We start from the raw sequence: 23591 nt of genomic DNA on the forward strand, positions 1-23591 counted from the left end.
GTGCTCAGACAGAGCCCTCTCCCAAGTCCACTGAAGGACTGAGTTCCTCAGGAGAATCTACTGCCTCTGTCAACTCCATTTCTACCTTGTATGCCACCTTCAACCCTACTCCAATGCACAGCAGCTCTGCAGAACTCTACCCCACCTCCAGTGATCAGCGCAACAGTGCCTCCATCTCACGATCTGGTTCAGTCTCCAGACATCACCCCAGCTCCCTCACTGAGCCACAATATCCAGCCACCATTCTGAGCTCTGAATATGTCTCCACCAGCGGTCAGCCGTCGTTGCCCTCTGCAACCTCCACCTCCAGGTCAAGCATGGTCCTGAGACCCAGCATTCGATCCTTTGTATTCAGCCCCAAGGTCGATGCAGGACAGTCATTAGCTCCGTCACTGGCTCCATCCGCAGACCCTCGGGTGGAAAATTTGGATGGTGTGATGATCCAAAGCACAGACAGAGTGGGCAGGCCTTCTGCCCCAGATCCAGAGTCCAGGAAAGAGCCAAGGCTGCCCTTCAACTGGATGGTGGGACGCTCCAGGCTGACCACGGCCCAAAGAGATGCGGGCAGCACAAGTGACGTCGAAGAGCGCCCGGGCAGGACCTGGTCAGACTGCCCGAAACCCCACCCCACCACCTCACGGCCACCTAAGACCGGTCTTTCACGCGAAACTGACCAGGCGCCATCCAGCCAATCAGTGGGGAAAATTTCCCTGGCAACGAGCTCTGACCTCAGGATTAGCCAACGGGGAGGCGGACAGCAGAGGAACAGCCAATGGATGCCCCCGCCCCCGCTGGAGGACCGGTTTTCGGAGGGCGGCGAGGGCAGATTGCTGCCCAGATCTCAGACACCGAGGCTGTTAGTCACATCGCCGACTCCCATCCGGGACCCCTCTCTCCACACAAGCTCTCTTTCCAGCGAGGGACAGGCGACAGTCTCCCTGGACTTCGATTATGTGAGCAGGATAGAAAGAACTGGCGACCCCGAGCCAATCCAGCGGCAGGAATTCCCTGCCACTTCCAGTCCGCCGATCACCCCATCAGAGCAAAGAGGAGGGCAAAGCAGTTCAGGGAGACACACGGCTTTCCTCGCTCAGACCAGTCGCATCCCTGCGCTCTCCGCCCGGGATGCAAACTCTCAGTATCTCAGTAGTTATCCACCACAGACTTCAGCACTGGTGACTCACTTTGAAGGCATGCAAAGGAAATACCAGGACAAAGACATTTCCTCGACTGCTGCACACACGGTGACTAAGGCAGGGCCCTGGAATGTGTTTGATATTCGCAAACTGATGAGCCGTTCTTCAAAGCCGCGCATGCAGGGAGTTTCCAACGGCAACAAAACAGACGCAGAAGGTTTGAGCCGTGTGTCATGCCCCGACCCCAGTCCTCAGCCAGCTGGAATGCCATCAGCCGTCCCTGCTCTGAGTAACGGGGAGACAACACGGACTGCTCCATCACGTTCGGCAGGAACAGATGGAAGGGCTTCGGCAACACCATCCGCCAGCTCGCCCAGCTTCGGACTTGCGAAGCTCGCTAACGCTGAAGGGAGCGGACATGAAGTAGATTCAGGTGACTGGATGAAGACTGGCGATGGGTGGCTTACTGATGGAGATACCACAGTGGAGGTCGATGAGAATACCCACACCCCAGCCCAAAGGCTGGCAGTTACCCCAAGTGTTAAGCCCAATTTAGGACTCCTGGACACTTCCACTTTATCGGGACAAAAGGGCAGAAGCAGATCAGAAACTACTGGTGGGAGCTCCACGGGATCAGCGTTAAGAGCAGAACTGTTGGGGGAAGCCCTGCGGTTGGAAGGAGGAAGCAGTTCACCCTCCAACTCCGACCAGGAAAATAGTGCAGAGTCTCCGCCGATGATTACCGTTGTACCGGTGGCCAGAATCCTGTCAACCGTCAGCCCTGAGCCCACCTTATCACAACCTCCAGCAAATGCCAATTTGCAACCCACTGAAGTTGACTCGAGTGAGATCCCAGCCAGTGAGATGGACCATCACACTAAGGAGAGGCTCTCAACCACCCCAACAACCACATGGTTTCCATGGAGATCGTCAGTGCTGCTCAATAGCAGGCCGCCCACTCAGATCACGTTGTCCAGAGCATGGTCTTTGGGAGGGAAGGCGACATCACCAGCAGAGACCTCCGCGTCAGCCAAGAGCCAGGAGATGACTGAAGTAGGACAGTCAGGGTTTGCCCTAAACACTCGGGAATTCTCAGAACGATTCCAGCCTGGGACAGAGTTCCAGCCAACAGTGACCAACTGGACCCAGTCCCAACTTGGCCTTCAGACAACATCTCAGCCTCCAATTGAGCGAAGGGGTGCAATAAGTCGGCAAACGGCTGGCAGCTCCTTTCCAGTCTGGAGTGAAGAACTAACCCCTCCAACCACCATAAATTTCAAAGTTAACCATCTGAAACCATCTTCAGAACAGGGACCTATGACCAGTGAGGAACCTGTCATCTCATGGACAGACCAGCTGAGACCAGTGACCAAAGATCTTTCTTTAAAGCCCCATGTTATAAGTACAGAGGATCTTGATGCCCTACCAACACAGCCAGCAGGGCCTTGGTTAAGTGAACAATGGCTTAGGAATATATCACCAACTGGAACCAATCCCACCACCAGTACTACTGAGATTGATTTAGTGACAGTAACATCTGGCCCTGAAAGACCGACATCACTTTCCTCAGCATTAGTAATGGCTGAGTTTGTGACAACACATCGCACTCCCAGCACCTCAGCACTCAGCAACGATATCAGCAGGGCGTGGAACACAGACATCAGTCAGACACAGAGCACAGACGTTAGTCAGACACAGAGCACAGTCGTCAGTCAGACACAGAGCACAGACGTCAGTCAGACTCAGAACCCAGACGTCAGTCAGACACAGAACCCAGACGTCAGTCAGACACAGAGCACAGTCGTCAGTCAGACACAGAGCACAGACGTCAGTCAGTCACAAAACCCAGACGTCAGTCAGACACAGAGCACAGACATCAGTCAGTCACAGAACCCAGATGTCAGTCAGACACAGAGCACAGACGTCAGTCAGACACAGAGCACAGACGTCAGTCAGACACAGAGCACAGATGTCAGTCAGTCACAGAACACAGACATCAGTCAAACACAGAGCACAGAGGTCAGTCAGTCACAGAACCCAGACGTCAGTCAGACACAGAGCACAGACGTCAGTCAGACACAGAGCACAGACACCAGTCAGACACAGAGCACAGACATCGGTCAGACATGGAGCATGGATACTGGCTGGAAGTTGAGCACAATTGTCAGTCAGATACCAAATACAGATATCAGCTTAGCTCTCAGTTGGACACGTAGCCCAAATAACAGCTGGACAAGGAGCCCAGATATCAGTCGGACACCGGGCCCGGTCGTCAGTCAGACACAGGGCCCGGTCGTCAGTCAGACACAGGGCCCGGTCGTCAGTCAGACACAGGGCCCGGTCGTCAGTCACACACGGGGCCCAGGTATCAGACAGACAGGGGGCCCGGTCGTCAGTCACACACGGGGCCCAGGTATCAGACAGACAGGGGGCCCGGTTGCCAGTCAGACATGGGGCCCAGGTATCAGACAGACACGGGGCCCAGGTATCAGACAGACACGGGGCCCAGTCGTCAGTCAGACACGGGGCCCAGGTATCAGACAGACATGGGACCCAGATATCAGACAGACACGAGACCCAGATATCAGACAGACACGGGACCCAGATATCAGACAGACATGGAGCCCAGATATCAGACAGACACAGGGTCGTGTTGTCAGTCAGACATGGGGCCCAGATACCAGACAGACACCGGGCCCGGTTAACGGTCAGACACGGGGCCCGGTTGTCAGTCAGACATGGGGACCAGATATCAGACAGACACGGGAGCCAGATATCAGACAGACAGGGGGCCCAGAGATCAGTCAGACACTGGGCCCAGATGTCAGACAGACACAGGGTGAGGGCATCAGTTGGACATTGGGGCCAGAAGTCAGTCAGACACAGGGCCAAGATGTCAGCTGGACACATGGTCTGGACATCAGTCAGACAAGGAGCACAGACATCAATTGGACACTGAGCCCAGTTGTCAGTCAGACACAGACCAAGGGTATCAGTCTAACAGTGAACTCAGACATCAGTCAGATGTGGGACACGAATGGCAGTCAGAAATGGGAAACAAGTATCAATTGGACACAGGGCACAGATGTCAGTCAGACAGGGACCACTGGTGTCACTGGAAGTCTGGACCTGGTCTCCGGTTGGACGGGGGACCCGGATGTCAGTCAGACATGGAGTGCAGGTACCACTCGGATGCTGAACCCATTCTTTAGTGGGACACTGAGCCCGGGTCACACTCGGAGCGCAGGTGTAAGTCAGTCACCGGGCCCTGATGTCAGTCAGACACAGAGTGAGGGCATCAGTCAGACACAGGGTCCAGATGTCAGTTGGACACTAGGCCCAGACATCAGTCAGACACAGAGTGAGGGCATCAGTCAGACACAGGGTCCAGATGTCAGTCAGACACTAGGCCCAGACATCAGTCAGACACAGGGTCCAGATGTCAGTTGGACACTAGGCCCAGACATCAGTCAGACACAGGGTGAGGGCATCAGTCAGACACTGGGTGAGGGCATCAGTCAGACACAGGGTCCAGATGTCAGTCGGACACTAGGCCCAGACATCAGTCAAACACAGGATGAGGGCATCAGTCAGACACAGGGTGAGGGCATCAGTCAGACACAGGGTGAGGGCATCAGTCAGACACTGTGTCCAGATGTCAGTCAGACACTAGGCCCAGACATCAGTCAGACACAGGATGAGGGCATCAGTCAGACACAGGGTGAGGGCATCAGTCAGACACAGGGTGAGGGCATCAGTCAGACACTGAGTGAGGGCATCAGTCAGACACAGGGTGGGGGCATCAGTCAGACACTGAGTGAGGGCATCAGTCAGACACAGGGTGAGGGCATCAGTCAGACACTGGGTCCAGATGTCAGTCAGACACTAGGCCCAGACATCAGTCAGACACAGGATGAGGGCATCAGTCAGACACAGGGTGAGGGCATCAGTCAGACACAGGGTGAGGGCATCAGTCAGACACTGGGTCCAGATGTCAGTCAGACACTAGGCCCAGACATCAGTCAGACACAGGATGAGGGCATCAGTCAGACACAGGGTGAGGGCATCAGTCAGACACAGGGTGAGGGCATCAGTCAGACACTGGGTCCAGATGTCAGTCAGACACTAGGCCCAGACATCAGTCAGACACAGGATGAGGGCATCAGTCAGACACAGGGTGAGGGCATCAGTCAGACACAGGGTGAGGGCATCAGTCAGACACTGAGTGAAGGCATCAGTCAGACACAGGGTGAGGGCATCAGTCAGACACTGGGTCCAGATGTCAGTCAGACACTAGGCCCAGACATCAGTCAGACACAGGATGAGGGCATCAGTCAGACACAGGGTGAGGGCATCAGTCAGACACAGGGTGAGGGCATCAGTCAGACACAGGGTCCAGATGTCAGTCAGACACTAGGCCCAGACATCAGTCAGACACAGGATGAGGGCATCAGTCAGACACAGGGTGAGGGCATCAGTCAGACACAGGGTGAGGGCATCAGTCAGACACTGAGTGAGGGCATCAGTCAGACACAGGATGAGGGCATCAGTCAGACACAGGGTGAGGGCATCAGTCAGACACAGGGTGAGGGCATCAGTCAGACACAGGGTCCAGATGTCAGTCAGACACTAGGCCCAGACATCAGTCAGACACAGGATGAGGGCATCAGTCAGACACAGGGTGAGGGCATCAGTCAGACACAGGGTCCAGACGTCAGTCAGACACTAGGCCCAGACATCAGTCAGACACAGGATGAGGGCATCAGTCAGACACAGGGTGAGGGCATCAGTCAGACACAGGGTCCAGATGTCAGTCAGACACTAGGCCCAGACATCAGTCAGACACAGGATGAGGGCATCAGTCAGACACAGGGTGAGGGCATCAGTCAGACACAGGGTGAGGGCATCAGTCAGACACAGGGTCCAGATGTCAGTCAGACACTAGGCCCAGACATCAGTCAGACACAGGATGAGGGCATCAGTCAGACACAGGGTGAGGGCATCAGTCAGACACAGGGTGAGGGCATCAGTCAGACACTGGGTCCAGATGTCAGTCAGACACTAGGCCCAGACATCAGTCAGACACAGGATGAGGGCATCAGTCAGACACAGGGTGAGGGCATCAGTCAGACACAGGGTGAGGGCATCAGTCAGACACAGGGTCCAGATGTCAGTCAGACACTAGGCCCAGACATCAGTCAGACACAGGATGAGGGCATCAGTCAGACACAGGGTGAGGGCATCAGTCAGACACAGGGTCCAGATGTCAGTCAGACACTAGGCCCAGACATCAGTCAGACACAGGATGAGGGCATCAGTCAGACACAGGGTGAGGGCATCAGTCAGACACAGGGTGAGGGCATCAGTCAGACACAGAGCCCGAACATCAGTCAGACGTGGAGCACAGACGTTAGCCAATTGCAGAACACAGATATAATTCAGACGCTGAGCCTGAAAGTCAGTCAGAGTCAGGGCACGGACATCAGTCGAACACTGGGCCCAGTCATCAGTCAGACACGGGGCACGGATGTCAGTCGAGCAAGGGGCCTGGACATCAGACGGACACGGGGCACGGACATCAGTCAGACACTGGGCCTGGAAGTCAGTCAGACACAGGGCATGGACATCAGTCGGACAGGGGGCCTGGAAGTGAATCACACGTGGAGCAGGTTTGGCACTGCTGTCAGTTTACCCACACCAAGCACTGGATCGGTGGCTTTACCACTCCCGACATCCCGGCCTAGCACTGACTCCCCCGTCAGGCCAACATCTACAGCTGCCGGCAGAGAGACAGGAAGAACTGTGCAAAGCACCAGTCAGCAACTCCCACCAGGAACACGTAGGGCTGCAGGGAATACAGTCTCACTGTCCACTCCTTCAGTGGGACGGAAACAGATTTTTATTGTGGAGGACCAGCTGCCACTGGTCAGAGGTAAGTCTGATCAGACTAACTGTGATCTCATGGTTTTCTTTGTCTGGTGTGTTGGGGTGTTGATGTTGTCTACATGGGACTTTGGAGATTGAGGCAAAATCAGTCATTCCCAGGACTAGAGTGTGGAACAGAGTTTCATGAGTTAAGATGGCTGATGGCTTCTCAGATTTCTCTTACTTGAACCTTTAAGCACAGCAGGGACACTATCAAGCAAACAGCAATGTTAAAATGTTTCCATTGTAGGGCAGCAGGCAGAGAAAGACAGCCTTCACTTATGCCCCTTGGTGCCTGCCTGTCCTCAGACCAACCAGTCAGATTCAGTGTTGTTGGAGCTGCACTTCGACCAATCATAGCACACTTATGCTGTGAGCCATATTGCTGATGGAAGGGTTTTGACATGTCAGGTGGCAAATCCCTCACTACAGGCACTGCATAGCACATCTGAACTGCTTTATGTGGCTGGTCCAGTTCCGGTTCCGGTAAATACTGACCATAAAGATGTTCATGAGGGACTGGGGCTGAATATTAAGAGGAGGTGGCCAGAGTCTGCAAACAGACAGGGTCCTTGCTGGCAGCTGCGACGTGAATGTCAGCCCAACCCTAAATCTCCTCTAGGTCTTACTGAGTGTGTGCAGGCAGTGTTATTATCTGAGTAGGTCACTGAGGAATGTGAGACTGGCAAAGCAGCTGAAGATAGTTGGGCTTGGGATACATTTAGGAACTCCCGTTGCAGTGTCCTAGTGACAAGGTGATTGACCTGCAGAAAACACAATAGTATTCCTTTCTACAAGGCCTGATCCAGTTTTCTTTTTCTATTGATGTTGGTTTTAACAAGAATCCTTTGAGGTCATCATCAGAGTTGAGTTTATTATCATATACTCAGGTGAAATGATAAAATTACATGTGCATACGACAATAAACTTGACTTTGACTTTGAAGGAGGTCTGATATCATACGTGGAGAAATGCTGCCTTGATGTTAAGGGAAGTCATTATCTCCTCATCTCCAGAATTGAGCTCTTGTGTCCAAGTTTGGAGCTGAGTGGGCCCAGACAGAAGCCAAATCACAGAATCAAAAGGCAAATTGTTGGTAAGTGTTGCTTGATGCCACAGCTGACAAAGGCTAACAGTGAATGGAAAATACAACAGGGAGGGCCCTTCTCACCATTAGTCACACAAGTTCCTGTTGAGTAGTTGGACATTGTGAGTCATTCTGCCAAATAACTTGAACAGTTAGTGTGGAGGATCCAGCATCTCCTTTCCCATAGGACCATTTGTGCGGACGTCTGCCTGAGTGATCCATGGTCATTGGTGTATTTCTGCACAGACGTTTCTGAGGGAACTGGTTTCGAATGAACCAAATGTTCTAGACTTTAAAGTAAACATTTATCCAACCCTTTCTCAACAGCATTGGAGATGAGTAGATCTCAGCACATAGTGACACCCTGTGTTTATACACTGAGGGTCTATGAACAGTCGACACAATGGCATACATTAATCTGAGGGTTCCTTTTCCTTAAAAGCTTGATCCATGTTTGATTTCCAGGTGGAATGGAAGATAGATGACCCCTACATCACATGAGCAGCCTACTGGCCACACTACACCACACACAGCAGCCCTGGTACAACTGACCACCTGGTTCTCTTCTGCAATCAAGGTGGAGTGTCCTTCACATAATCCCAGTTCTCGTTTCACCGTGGCTACATGCCTCCACCTAGTCCTTGGCCCCAGACCATGGTCCCAGCAACTGTAGGTGTTCAGACCTGATGGTAAAAAGGACCGAGGGTCAGCTGGATAAACTGCCGAAGAGCATAGTATTGCATTTGCTGAGAGTCAAATCTGGGTCTGAGCAGAAATGGTGATGTCATCCATGTACGGGGTGGGGGGGGGGGGGTGGCTTTGGTCAGACTACCCCTACTGCCTGGGATTATCACCCCTCTTAGATCCTTGTTCTTCTGATGGATTCTGCTTAAGGTTTGATATCACAAACAAAATGAGTCAGAAGAAGTGCATCGTCACTTTAACTCCAGGTTTGACTGGGAAGATTACTATTTCCCACCTGTTTATTCAGGCTGCACTACAGACATCTGCAAAGTATAATCATTCCAGTTACTCATTCCATTCTCAAAGCCCAAAGTGTCCATCATATATATGTGTGATATTCTGCCAAAAAGCTTCTGCTCCCAACAGACCAAGAAAGTGGGTGATGCACAGGTATGTGATCGTATCAGTGACTAGTGGAGGCCTGTCACGGAACTTCCTACTAGGTAGGCTGGAGATCTGGTCCTGGTGCTTCAGAGCGGGCTTGGCACAATTGACCAGAACCCTACAATTCACATTAAGCAGTGAGGTGCCTCACCAATATCTGATCTCAATCATCCACTTCTGCTTGTTGATAAGGGTGATGATGTCCTTTCTGGTGGGTTCAGAAAGTTTGAACCCATCCATCCCCAAAGAACATGAGATAGAGTCCTTGAAAGTGGGTTGTGGGAACATTTCAATGATGGGACAAGTGAAGTTGAGAGAAGTTATCCCCTTTAGTTCAGGAGACTGATGGTTGAGGGGTAGTAACTGCTTCTGAACGTGGTGCTTTAAGTCCTGAGATTCGTGTACCTCCTTCCTTTTGGCAGCAGCAAGAAGAGAGCATGGCCTGAGTGGTGGGGGTCCCTGATGATGGATGCTGTTTTCCTGCAACAACATTTCATGTAGATGTGTTCAATGTGCTTGTGTAGATTGTGGAGGCGATTAGTAATGGCCTTTCAAAATTCACCAGATTCTGGAATGGTTCCAGAAGACTGGACAATTGTAAATGTCAATCCACTCTTCAAGAAGGGAGAGAGGCAGAAGAAAGGAAACTATAGGCCAGTTTGTCTGACCTCAGTGGTTGGGAAGATTGGAGTTGATTGTTAAGGATGTGGTTTCGGGGTTGTTGGAGGCACATGATGAAAGAGGCCATAGCAAGGTTTCCTCAAAGGAAAATCTTGCCTGTCAAATCTGTTGGAATTCTTTGAAGAAATAACAAGCAGGATGGACAAAGGAGAATTGGTTGATGTTGCATACTTGGATTTTCAGAAGGTCTTTGATAAGGAGCCACACAAGAGGCTGCTAAATAGTTACGAGCCCACGGTATTACAGGACAGCACGGATAAAGCGGGCTGGTTGGCAGGAGGCAAAGAGTCAGAATAAAGGGAGCCTTGTCTGGTTGTCTGCTGGTGACTAGTGGTGTTCCATAACGGTCTGTGTTGGGACCTCTTCTTTGCACATTATATGTCGATGATTTGGATGATGGAAGTAGTGGCTTTGTTGCAAAGTTTGCAGACGATACAAATATAGGTGGAGGGGCAGGTAGTTTTGAGGAAGTAGAGAGGCTACAGAAGGACTTAGGCAGATCAGGAGAATGGGCAAAGAAGTGGCAGATGGAGTACAGTATTGGGAAGTGCATGGTCATGCTCTTTGATAGACGAAATGAAAGAGCCGACTATTTTCTGAATAGAAAGAAAATACAAAAAAAAAGCTGAGGTGCCAAGGGACTTGGGAATCCTTGTTCAAGATTCCCTAAAGGTTAATTTACAGGTTGAGTCTGTGGTGAGGAAGGCAAATGCAATGTTAGCATTTATTTCAAAAGGACTAGAATATCAAAGCAAGGATGTATTGCTGAGGCTTTATAAAGCACTGGTGAGCCCTCACTTGGAGTATTGAGAGCAGGTTTGGGCTCCTTATCATAGAAAAGATGTGCTGACACTGGAGAGGTTTCAAAGGAAATTCATGAAAATGATTCCAGGATTAAACAGCTTTGTCATATGAAGAGCATTTGATGGCTCTGGGCCTGTATTCACTAGAATTCAGAAGAATGAGGGGTGACCACATTGAAACCCAATGAATGGTGAAAAGCCTTGAAAGAGTGAACGTGGAGAGGATGTTTCCTGTGGTGGGAGAGTCTAAGACCAGAGGCACAGACTTAGAATAGAGGGGTGTCCTTTTAGAAAGCAGATGAGGAGGAATTTCTTCAACCAAAGAGTGCTAAATCTGTGGAATTTGTTGCAACAGGCAGGTAGGGAGGCCAAGTCTTTATTTATATTTAAGGCAGAGGTTGATAGATTCTTGATTGGTCAGGGCATGAAGGGGTACAGGGAGAAGGCAGGAGATTGGGCTGAGAGGGAAAATAGATCAGCCATGATGAAATGGTGGAGCAGATTTGATGGGCCAAATGGCCTAATTCTGCTCCTATATCCTATGGTCTTATGTGGGGGAGGGATTTACCCATGATGGACAGGCCGTATCCACTACTTTTTGTAGGATTTTCCATTCAAGAGCATTAGTGTTTCCATACCGGGCTGTGATGCAGCCAGTCAATACACTCACCACCACACATCTATAGAAGTTTGTCAAAGTTTTGGATGACATGCCAAATCTTCACAAACTCCTAAGGAAGTAAAGGCACTGTCCTGCTTTCTTCATAATTGCACTTACATACTGGGCCCAGGGCTCTGAAATTATAACGCTGAGCAAGTTTAAGTTGCTGATCCTCTCCGCCTCTGATCCCCTGGTGAGGACTGGCTTGTGGACGTCTGGTTTCCTTCTCCAGAAGTCAGAGGTCAACTCCTTGGTTGTGATGACATTAAGAGGTTGTTGTTGTGGCGCTACTCAGCCAGATTTTCAATCTCCCTCCTGTATGCTGATTCGTCTCCACATTTGATTTGGCCGATGACAGTGGTGGTGTCAGCAAACTTGAATATGGCATTGGAGCTGTGTTTAGCCACACAGTCATAAGTGTAAAGTGAGTAGAGCAGGGGGCTAAGCACACAACCTTGTGGTGCACAACTTGTTGTTGTCAATCCAAACTAACTGGGGTCTGCAAGTGAGGAAATTGAGGATCCAGTGGCTCAAGGAAGTATTGAGACCCAAATCTTAGAATTTATTAACTAGTTTTGAGGGGGTGATGGTATTGAATGCTGAACTGTAGTTGATAGAGTGTCCTGATGTATGCATCTTTGCTGTCCAAATGTTCAGGGTTAAGCAAACAGCCAATGACTAAGATACAGGAGCAGAATTAGGCCATTTGGCCCATCAAGCCTGGTCTGCCATTTCATCATGGCTGATCTAATTTTCCCCTCTCAGCCCCAATCTCCTGCCTTCTCCTCTTATCCCTTCAAGCCCTGACTAATCAAGAATCTATCAATCTCTGCCTTAACGTTCCAAACCAACGAGTTGTTATGTTGTGTCTCCCCTCGCGCTGTGAAACAGAGACAGTTCTTTCTCCCTCTTAGGGAGAGGGAGAGCCTGTGGTATGTCGAATACTGGGTGAACGAGTAGTCTTTGGGACACTGCAAGTCTGTGTCTTTACTGATGCTTTGCTGCACGCTTGAGTGCTCGGTAGCGGGTGCCGATGCTTTTTTTTCTGGTGGGGGAGGGGGAATTGTTGCTGCCTGCTGCTTACGCGCGGGAAGGAGGAGCTGGGGTTCTAACATTTAACTGTCATTCATTCTTTGGGGGCATTCCTCTGTTTTCGTGGATATTTGCGAAGAAAAAGCATTTCAGGATATACAATTGTATATATTTCTCTGACATTAAATGTACCTTTGAAATATACTCAATGACTTGGCCTCCACAGCCACCTGTAGCAACGAATTCCACAGATTCACCACCCTGGCTGAAGAAATTCCTTATCTCTGCTCTAAATGGATGTCCCTCAGTTCTGAGGCTGTGTCCTCTGGACTTCACCCACCATAGGAAACTCCCTCTCCCTATCTTTCAGTGTTCTGTAGGTTTCAATGGGATGCCCCCTCTTCTGAATTGCAGTGAGTACAGTCCCAGATCCGTCAAAAGCTCTAATATGGTAGGAATTTCAATCCCGGAATCATTTCTGTGAATGTCCTTCGAACTCTCTCCGATGTCAACACATCCTTTCTTAGATAAGGAGCCCAAACCTGCTCACAGCACTCCAAGTGAGGCCCCACCATTGATTTATAAAGCCCCAACATTACACCTTTGCTTTTATATTCTAGTCCTCTCGAAATGAATGCTAGAACCGCATTTGACTTTCTCACCACTGACTCAACCTATAAATTAACCTTTAGGAATCTTGAACAAGTCTCTTTGCAGCTCAGATTTTTAAAATTTCTCTCCATTTTGAAAATAGTCAATGTTTTTATTTCCTCTACCAAAGTGCATGACCATACACTTCCTGACAAAGTATTCCATCTGTTACTTCCTTGCTCATTCTTCTAATCTGCCTAAGTCCTTCTGTAGCCTCAATGCTTCCTCAAAACTACCTGCCCCTCCACCTATCTTTGTATCATCCATAAACCTGGTCACAAAACCATCCATCATCCACATTATTGACATATAACGTACAAAGAAGAGGTCCCAACACAGACCCCCATGGAACGCCACTAGTCACTGGCAGCCAACTGTCAGAGGCTCCCTTTATTCCCATTCTTTCCCCCCTGCCAATCAGCCAATGTTCTGTCCATGCTAGTATCTTTCATGAAATACCATGGGCTCTTAACTTTTAAGCAGCTTCATGTGTGGCGCCTCGTCAAAGCCTTCTGAAAATCCAAGTACACAACATCCTCCAATTCTCCTTTGTCTATCCTGCTTGTTGTTTCTTCAAATAATTCCAACAGGTTTGTCAGGCAAGATTTTCCCTTAAGGAAACCATGCTGACTGTGGCCTATTTTATTGTGCCTCCATGTACACTGAAACTGCATCCTTAATAATCGAATCCAACATCTTGCCAACCACTGAGGTCAGTCTAACTGGTGTACAATTTCCTTTCTTCTGCCTCCCTCCCTTCTAGAAGAGTGGAATGATGTTTGCAATGTTCCAGTCCTCCAGAACCATACCAGAATGCACTGTATCTTGAAAGATTATTAATAATGCCTCCACAATCTCTTTCAGGACCTGGGATGTAGTCCATCTGGTCCAGGTGACTTATCTCAGCTTCAGTTTCAGCTTCCCAAGCACCTGCTCCTTAGTAACTCCAGCTGGATTCACTTCTTCTCCCTGACACTTCTGAATTTCTGGCATACTGCTGGTGTCTTCCACAATGAAGACTGACGCAAAATACTTATTAAGTTCGCCTGCCATTTCCTTGTCCCCCATTATTACCTCTCCAGTGCCTTTTTCCAGTGGTCTGATATCTCCTCTCACCTCACTTTGTATATCTGAAGAAACTTCTTGTATCCTCTTTAATATAAATGGCTAGCTTACCTTTGTGTTCCATCTTTTACTTCTTTATGACATTTTTGTTTGCCTTTCTGTTATTTAGAAACTTCCTGATCCTCTAATTTTTTACTAATTTTTGCTCCATTATATGTCCTTCCTTTGGTTTTTATGTTGGCTTTGACATCCCTTGTTAGACATGGTTGTGTCATCTCACCTTTAGAATACTTTTTCTTCTCTGGCATGTATCTAACTTGAGGCTTCCGAATTGCTGCCAGAAAATCCAGCCATAGTTGTTCTGTCATCATCCCTGCTACTGTTCCCTACCAGTTCTGGCCAGCTCCTCTCTTATGCCTCTGTAATTCCCTTTACTCCACTGTAGTACTGATACATTTGTCTATAGCTTCTCCTTATCAAATTGCAGAGTGAATTCTATCATATTATGTTCACTGACCTCTAAGGGTTCCTTTACCTTACGCTCTCTAATCAATTCCAATTCATTGAGATTGCATCTGCTGTCGACCTGTAGGAAAACTGGAGTGGATCCAGTTCACTTTGCATAGAACCCCACAGAGCTCTGCACAGCTTAGCTGGCAAGCCCTAACATGCCAGTTTTATTCCTCTTTAAAGAGTGGATAGATATTGTCAGCTGCTCTAGATTTAATGCTCTATTTGTTGTCTGACACCAAACTCTGAGATCTTCAAATCATCAAAGATCTTCAAATCATTTCAGCCAGAATAAATAATGTATAGTTCGGACAGTGAGAGCATTACTGAACTTGCTCTTCCTGTGGGCTTTTGATCTCAGAGTCATCTCTCCACTAGGGGGACTGATTTTTATTTCATTTATAAAATATATATACAGAAAGAAAAACCAGTGCAAAACTCTTTGACATGCTGAGTGTCACTTGGCCATTACATTTCAGCCAATTTCCGAACATTACATGGTTCGGAAATTTCACCATCTCGGATCGCAAGACCCTGCAGCGGATAGTGAGGTCAGCTGAGAAGATCATCGGGATCTCTCTTCCCACCATCACGGACACATTCACTACACACTGCATCCGCAAAGCAAACAGCATTATGAAGGACCCCATGCACCCCTCATACAATCTTTTCTCCCTCCTGCCGTCTGGGAAAAGGCTCCGAAGCATTCGGGCTCTCACGACCAGACTATGTAACAGTTTCTTCCCCCAAGCTATCAGACTCCTCAATACCCAAAGCCTGGATTGACACCTTGCCCTACTGTCCTGTTTATTATTTATTGTAATGCCTGCATTGTTTTGTGCACTTTATGCAGTCCTGGGTAGGTCTGTAGTCTAGTGTAGTTTTTGTGTGTTTTTTTTCTCTGTATTGTTTTTTACATAGTTCAGTCTAGTTTTTGTACTGTGTCATGTAACACCATGGTCCTGAAAAACGTTGTCACATTTTTACTATGCACTGTACATAGCAGTTATGGTCAAAATGGCAATAAAAGTGACTTGACTTGACATTCAGTGGTGTTAGCATACTACAAAAAGCAGCACCATTGTCACTTGTGGCCGTGTGTCAGGTGGGAAGAAACAAGGATCACTGGCTATGGAGCTTTAACATACTTACCTGGCGGGGAGAAACCATGATCAGAAATGTGGTTCTCCCAGGACGAGGCTATCCCATTGCACTTCGGGTGCTCTGACACCTGCAATCTCCTCAAATGCAGGATTCTCAACTGCAAAATTTGTGGCAGTGAGGGACTGCGTTTGCACTCTAACTTGGGTCCAGAACTAGCTTGCCCACAGAAGATAAAGAGTGATTGTAGACAGGTCGTATTCTGCATGGAGGTCGGTGACCAGTGGTGTGCCTCAGGGATCTGTTCTGGGACCCCTTCTCCACGTGATTTTTATAAATGACCTGGATGAGGAAGTGGAGGGATGGGTTAGTAAGTTTGCTGATGACACAAAGGTTGGGGGTGTTGTGGATAGTGTGGAGGGTTGTCAGAGGTTACAGCGGGACATTGATAGGATGCAAATCTGGGCTGAGAAGTGGCAGATGGATTTCAACCCAGATAAGTGTGAGGTGCTTCATTTTGGTAGGTCAAATATGATGACAGAATATAGTATTAATGGTAAGACTCTTGGCAGTGTGGAGGATCAGAGGAATCTTGGGGTCCGAGTCCATAGGACACTCAAAGCTGCTGCACAGGTGGACTCTGTGGTTAAGAAGGCGTACGGTGCATTGGCCTTCGTTCACCATGGGATTGAGTTCAAGAGCTGAGAGGTAATGTTGCAGCTACATAGGACCCTGGTCAGACCCCAGTTGGAGAACTGTGCTCAGTTCTGGTCACCTCACTACAGGAAGGATGTGGACACCATAGGAAGGGTGTAGAGGAGATTTACAAGGATGTTGCCTGGATTGGAGAGCATGCCTTATGAGAATAGGTTGAGCGAACTCCACCTTTTTTCCCTGGAGCGATGGAGGATGAGAGGTGACCTGATAGAAGTGTATAAGATGATGAGAGGCATTGATCGTGTGGATAGTCAGAGGCTTTTTCCCAGGGCTGAAATGGCTAGCACAAGAGGACACAGTTTAAAGGTGCCTGGGAGTAGGTACAGAGGAGATGTCAGGGGTATGGTTTTTTACACAGAGAGTGGTGAGTGTGTGGAATGGGCTGCTGGTAACGTTAGTGGAGGCAGAGGCAATTGGGTCTTTTAAGAGACTCCTGGATAGGTACATGGGACTTAGAAAAATAGAGGCTTTGGGGGACCCTAGGGAATTTCTAAAGTAAGTACATGTTCAGCACAGCATTGTGGGCCGAAGGGCCTGTATTGTGCTGTAGGTTTTCTATGTTTCTATAGCATTCTGATGTAGCGTGAGGGGTAACCTGTTTCCCAGAGTTCTACAGTGGCAGACTGGTCCCCATTAGTACTGAATCTCCGTGTTATACAGTGACAGACATATCCCTACCAGTATGATACAATGACAAACGTGCTTTGCAGTACTGTACCCATGTTACATAGTGAGATCAGCAGATGTGCCCCGCTATACCATACCTCAGTGTTAAACAGTGTCAGACCTGATCAAAAACAGTATTGCATTTCTATAATGTACAATCATATTATTCCAATGGAACATAATTATATGCTGCATCAGAATGTAATCTATCAGGCGATTAATAGCTTGGTCAGTGTTGTAAGTTGTAAAGATGCAACACCAGAGGCAGTAAAGGCACAGGGGCAATGGGAAAGTGATTAAGTTGCGAGATTGGCAGGAATTGGAGGAATGAAAAAAAATCAGTGTAACGTTAGGGATCTAGGAAGGGGGGATAATGAGGGAACTCGAATCCAATCATGAGAACTCCAATGCTGTCTCTTGCAGAGGGTGCCACTGTAAAGATTCCAACAAAACTTATTCTGGACATGAGCTTTAACCTTCACCTGAAGGACTCAAAATCAGACGAATATCAGAAGCTGGCCAAGGATTTTGCACTTAAAGTAAGGATTTTAAATCATGATCACTCTAGTTGGACTTGTTCCACTGCTGTAAATGTTTTAAGAGAGACTGAATTTGGGTTGTTGCTCTGTGCCCTCAAGCACGGAGTATGCTCTGCAACTTTCCGGAGCTCCTGGTGTCAGTCCGAGTCAGTGCACAGTCCTGGTTACCACACACCACACCGCCCTGGTTATCGAACATAAAATACTGCTGCACAGAACAGATGCTTGACCCACAATGTTGTGCTGAACTAGTAAACCACCGACTTAACACATAAATAAACTAATCCCTTTTACCTAGACAATGTCCATATCCATCCATTCTCTGCACATTCATGAGCCGTCTAAAAGCTTTTAAACGTCTCTATTGTGCTTGTTGCCACTACCACTGTGGGCCATGCATTCCAGACACCCAATGCTCTCTTGCTCAAACTTGCCCGGCGTCCTCTCGCCTTAAATGCATACCTTCTAGTAGTAGACGTTTTGATCCTCTCTTCTCTCTCCACATCTCTCAAAATATAAGCTTTTATCAGTTTTCCCCTTAGCCTACAATGCTCTAGGGAGAACAGCCCAAATTTGTACAACCTCTCCTTAGAGCACATATGCCCTCTAATCCAGGCAACACTCTGGCAAAATCTCCTACAATTTCACCTAAGCCTCTGCATCCTTCCTATAACGGGGAACCAGACTGAACACAATACAGTCTAATCCGAGTTTTCTAAAGTTGCAACTTAACTTATTGACCCTTGAGCACAGCGCCTCGACAAATAAAGGCAAGCTTGCCGTCTGCCTTCTTTACCAGCCTATCAAACTGTGCAACCACTGTCAGGGAGCTATGGATGTGGACTCCAAGCTCTCTGTGCATCAATGCTGTAAACAGTTCTGGCAGCATCCCCTGCTGAGTTCCTCCAGCTTGTTTGTACGTGTTGATTTGACCGCAGCATCTGCAGTGTACTTTGTGTTTTCTGTAAACAGTTCTGTCGTGAACAGTGTACCAACAAAGTGCAATACCTTACATATCCCCAGATCAAACTCCAGCTGCCATTTCTCCACCTCTATTTCAAATGACCTACACTCCACTCAATCTTCTACACTATCCACAACACCAACAATCTTTGTATCATCTACAAACTTGTGCTAACCCACCTATTCACACATTCATCCAAGTCATTTCTGTGATTTACAAACAGCAGAGGTCCCTGTGGATCACCACAAGTCATAGACCTCTAGCTAGAATAAGTCCCAGTGCCCACCATCCCCTCTTCTATGAGCAATTCTGAATCCAAACAGCCAAGTCACTCTGGATCCCATCCACGTATCTCAATCTTCTGCATCAGCCTACTTTGTCAAACGTCTTACTAAAGTCCATGTAGAAAACATCCACAGTTTATATACAGCCCTTGTCACCTGCTGGAAAAGCTCATGGCCTGCAAAAAGAGATGTTGACTCTTCCTAATTAGACCATGGTTTTCCAAATGCTCTTATATTCTGGCTTAGGAATCTTCTCCAATAACGTTCCTACCACTGAAGTGAGACTCCTTACAGTTTCCAGGATTATCCCTAATTCCATTCTTGAGCAAGGAAAAACCATTAGCTAATCACCATTCTCTAGGGTATCACCTGTGTCTGGAGAGGACAGACAGGTCTTAGTGAAGGTCCCAGCTATCTTATCCCTTACCTCTCAATAACCTGGAGACTCAACACTCTCTCCTTCTTTATCTCAAAATGGCCTAGCATATTAGTATGCCCCACATTAATCTCACTATCCTCCATTTCCTTCTCCTTGGTAAATACTGAGGCAAAGTGCTGATTTAGGACCTCACTACTGAGTCTGCCCCCAAGCACACATTCCCTCTTTTATCCTTAAATGGTCCTCTCTGCTCCCTAGTTATACTCTTGCTCTTGATGTATGTATAGAGCGCCTTGGGATTCTTTAATCTACTTGACAAGGACTTTTTGTAACCCCTCCTCACTTCCCTGGTTTCTTGATTTCTTTTCTAGCTTCTTTATAACCCTGTGTTTGATTTTAGATTCCTAAACATTTACATACACTTCCTTTTTCTTCTTGACTGAATTCACCACCTTTCTCATAATCCAAGGCTCCCTTACCTTGTCCTTCCTTTTTCCTGGAACATACACTCAGTGGTCACTTTATTATGTACCTTCTGTACCTGTTCATGGTCTTCTATTGCTGAGGGCCATCCACTCTGAGGTTTGACATGTTGTGCATTCAGAGATCTTCCTCTGTACACCACTCTTTAATGCATGGTTATTTGAGTTACTGTCACCTTCTTGTCAGCTTGAACCAGTCTGGCCATTCTCCTCTGACCTCTCTCATTAACAAAGCATTTTCACCCACAGAATTGCTGCTCACTGGATTTTTAAAATTTGTTTTATTTTGGCACCGTTCCCTGTAAACTTTAGAGACTCTTGTGTATGAAAATCCCAGGAGATCAGCAGTCTCTCAGATACTCATTCCACCTCATCCGGCACCAACAATCATTCCATGGTGAAAGTCACTTGGATTATATTTCTTCCCCATTCTGATCTTTGGTCTAAACAACAGCTGGACCTCTTGACCATATCTGCATGCTTTTATGCATTGTGATGCTGCCGGATGGTTGGTTGATTAGAGCAGGTGTACAGCTGTACCTAAATAAAGTGGACACTGAGTGAGCCCATCCTGTCTTCTGTGTAGTTGGTCTTTCAGCATCCTTCACATGCAGATGTGAACTTGTTCAAAACCACTGTTCCCAATTTATTCTCCTTAGTTCCTGCTAATACTCTTGTAATTTGCTCTGCTTTAATTTAGTATTCTCCTGCAAGGTCCATACTTATCTTTATTCCTATTTATCTTAAAAGTTAAGGAGTTATAACCACTGTTCACGAACTGTTCTCCCCCTGAAAGGTCAAATCACCTGGCCAGGCTCATTACCCGACACCCAGGTCCAGTATGGCCTCTCCTCCAGTTGGAATGTCTACATACTGATTTAAGAAAACACTTAACAAATTCCGCCCTGTGTAAACTTCTTGCACTAAGGAGTGGAAGTTAACGTCACCCATAACGGCACCCCTGATGATTTCCCTATCTGTTCCTCAAGTCCGGGCGGCTGCTGTGGGTTCTGTAATCCCATCGGGGAGGCAGCACCTTCCTCGTCTTTGAGTTCTACCCAAATAGCCTCAGTAGATGGGCCTTCTAATATACACTGGATTCCAGTTATCGGGCTATCAGTTAATCAGGGCAGCCAGTATTTAGGATAACTCTTAAAGAATATAAACTAATCGAGGAAGTTGCTGGGGTTCCCTTTTGTTCATTTGGGACATTATGCCACTTAACTGGGGCAAGAGACTGTCGCCAAACAGGGTTTAACCAGCGTCAGTCATTTGCACTTGTGTAGCTGTTAGACGTTACGTCATGTGTTAGTTTCAACGTGGTGTCAGTTGTGTGTGCTTGTGTTCAAAAAGCAGTGATATTTGTCACTGAAAGTTGGTGAGAAATCAGCAGTGAGACAATTCAGAACTGTTTTGCTCACTGAGATTTCAAGCATTCAGACTTGGAGATGCCAGAAATGGCCAGGAATGAAAACGGAACAGGTTCACTACTTCAACAAGCTAGGAACAATGAAAAGTTTGAAGGTATCGACAATCATCTCGAATATTACAATGAAAATGAAGATTTGGAGTTAGCAATCCTCGATAGCAGTGTATGGTTTTGCTCACTTGCAGTCAATCAAAGAACATGGCAGTGCACACTGGATGAATTTCTCTGTCAATAACATTATGAACTAATACACAGTTTTATAGTACTGTAGTACAATTAGTAGTGTTCTAAATTGTTGTTTTTCATTTAAGTACATAATTTGTTACTTTGTTTGCCTTTTTTTAATACCTTTTTAATTACTTCCATGAAATTTCAGCTAGCTGGTGCTGCCACTTAATTGGGCCAAAATGTACTGGTCTCAATGTGTCCCAATTAACCAGAATCCACTGAGCGCCACTCTGATATCACCCCTGACTAATAGAGCAACTCAAGTCACCCATCCCATACATTCCTCTCCTTCTTTTCAAAAGTATCATAACCTCGGATTATTAAAGATCCAGTCCTGTCCCTTTCTCACCCTGTTATGGTCACAATGTCATAGTTCCATGTACTGATCCATGCTCTAAGTTCATCACCCTTACCCATAGTACTCCTACCATTAAATACACACTTCTACCTGTCTGCCCGAGGATGACCAACTGCTTCTTGACATTCTCCATGTTTCATCCTGTAAGTTTCTGCTGTCAAAGTTGCTGCACCTCCACTCATCCTGCTGTTATGCTGGGCTCCTGTTCACACTGACACTGGCTATTTGCATTGTCACTGGGCACTTGCTCACACTGTCACTGACACTGGGTACCTCTTGCACTGTCACTGCATCTTCACTCCCACTGGATGTTCATTCCCTGTCACTGGATGTTCACTTACACCGTCACTGTGTGTTTGACCATAAGACATAGGAGCAGAATTCGGCCATTCCATCATGGCTGATTTATTATCCCTCTCATCCACATTCTGAAACCTTTGATGCCCTGCCTAACCAAGAACGTATTGACCTCCACTTTAAATATACTCAATGACTTATCCTCCAGAGCTGTCTGTGGTATTGAATTTCACAAATTCACCACCCTCTGGCTTAAGAAATTCCTCCTCATCTCTGTTCGAAAGGGACATCCTTCTATTCTGAGGTTGTGTCCTCTGGTCCTAGACTCCCCCATTATAGGAAACATCCTCTCCAAATCCACACTATCCAGGCTTTTCAATATTTGATATTTCATTGCAATATCTCCTCATTCTTCCAAACTCCAGCGAATACAGGTCTAGAGCCGTCAAATGCTCCTGTTAACCCTTACAATCCTGGGATCATTCTCAAAAACCTCTTCTGGATGTCTCCAATGTAAGCACATCCTATCTTAGATAAGGGACTCAAAACTGCTCACAATACTCCAGTGCCTTCTAAAGCCTTACCATTACATTCTTGGTTTTATGTCCTAGTTCTCTCAAAATGAGTGATAATGTTGCATTTGTGTTCCTTACCACTGACTTAACCTGCAAGCTAACCTGTACGGACTCTTGCACAAGTACATGCAATTCCCTTTGCACCTCTGATTTCTGAATTTGCTGTCCTTTAGGAAGCAGTCTACACCTTTATTCCTTCTACCAAAATGTATGACTGTACACTTCCCTACATTATATTCCATCTGCCACTTCTTTACCCATTCTCCTAATCTGTCTAAGTCCTTCTGCAGACTCTCTGCTTCCTCAACATTATATGTCCCCGTCCCCCCCACCTATCTTTGTATTGTCTGCAAACGTGGCCACAAAATCATCAATTCCATCATCCAACTCATTGACATACTCTATAACATGCACAGAAGTGGTCCTCACACCGACCTAGTAGAACACCACTAGTCACTGGCAGCCAACCTGAAAACGCCTCCTTTATTCCCAATCTGTGCCCCCTGCCAGTCAGCCAATCTTCTGTCCATGCCAATATCTTTCCTGTAATATCATGGGCTCTTATCTTGTTCAGCAGCCTCATGTGTGGCACCTTGTCAAAGGCCTTCCATCAATCCAAGTAAACAACACCCACTGACTCTCCTGCCTGTTATTTCCTCAAAGAATTCCAACAGATTTGCCAGGTAAAATTTCCCCATAAAGAAACAATGCTGACTTTGACCTATTTTATCACGTGCCTCCAAGTACCCTGAAACCTCATCTTTAATAATGGACTCCAATATCTTCCCAAACACTGAAGTCAGTCTAACTGCCCTATAATTACCTTTCTTCTGCCTCCCTCCTTCTTAAAGAGTGCAGTGACATTTGCAATTTTCCAGTCATCTGGAACCATT

At 47.3% G+C, this 23591-nt stretch overlaps 1 protein-coding gene and 1 non-coding gene across 3 annotated transcripts in view; both read left to right on the forward strand.

Annotated features, from left to right (window-relative positions):
* Positions 1 to 23591, forward strand: part of LOC140735646 (interphotoreceptor matrix proteoglycan 2) — a 70657-nt gene that overhangs the window by 15662 nt on the left and 31404 nt on the right. For both annotated transcript variants that reach the window (XM_073060940.1, XM_073060941.1), the window contains one exon: positions 17587 to 17702. In XM_073060940.1, coding sequence (XP_072917041.1) covers positions 17587 to 17702 — 116 coding nt within the window. The remainder of the gene's footprint in view (positions 1 to 17586; positions 17703 to 23591) is intronic.
* LOC140736405 (U1 spliceosomal RNA) lies at positions 15824 to 15986 on the forward strand. The gene has a single exon (XR_012100938.1). It is a non-coding gene; the product is annotated as a U1 spliceosomal RNA (small nuclear RNA).

The sequence above is a fragment of the Hemitrygon akajei genome, chromosome 11, assembly GCF_048418815.1.
Source record: "Hemitrygon akajei chromosome 11, sHemAka1.3, whole genome shotgun sequence".
NCBI classification, from domain to species: domain Eukaryota; kingdom Metazoa; phylum Chordata; class Chondrichthyes; order Myliobatiformes; family Dasyatidae; genus Hemitrygon; species Hemitrygon akajei.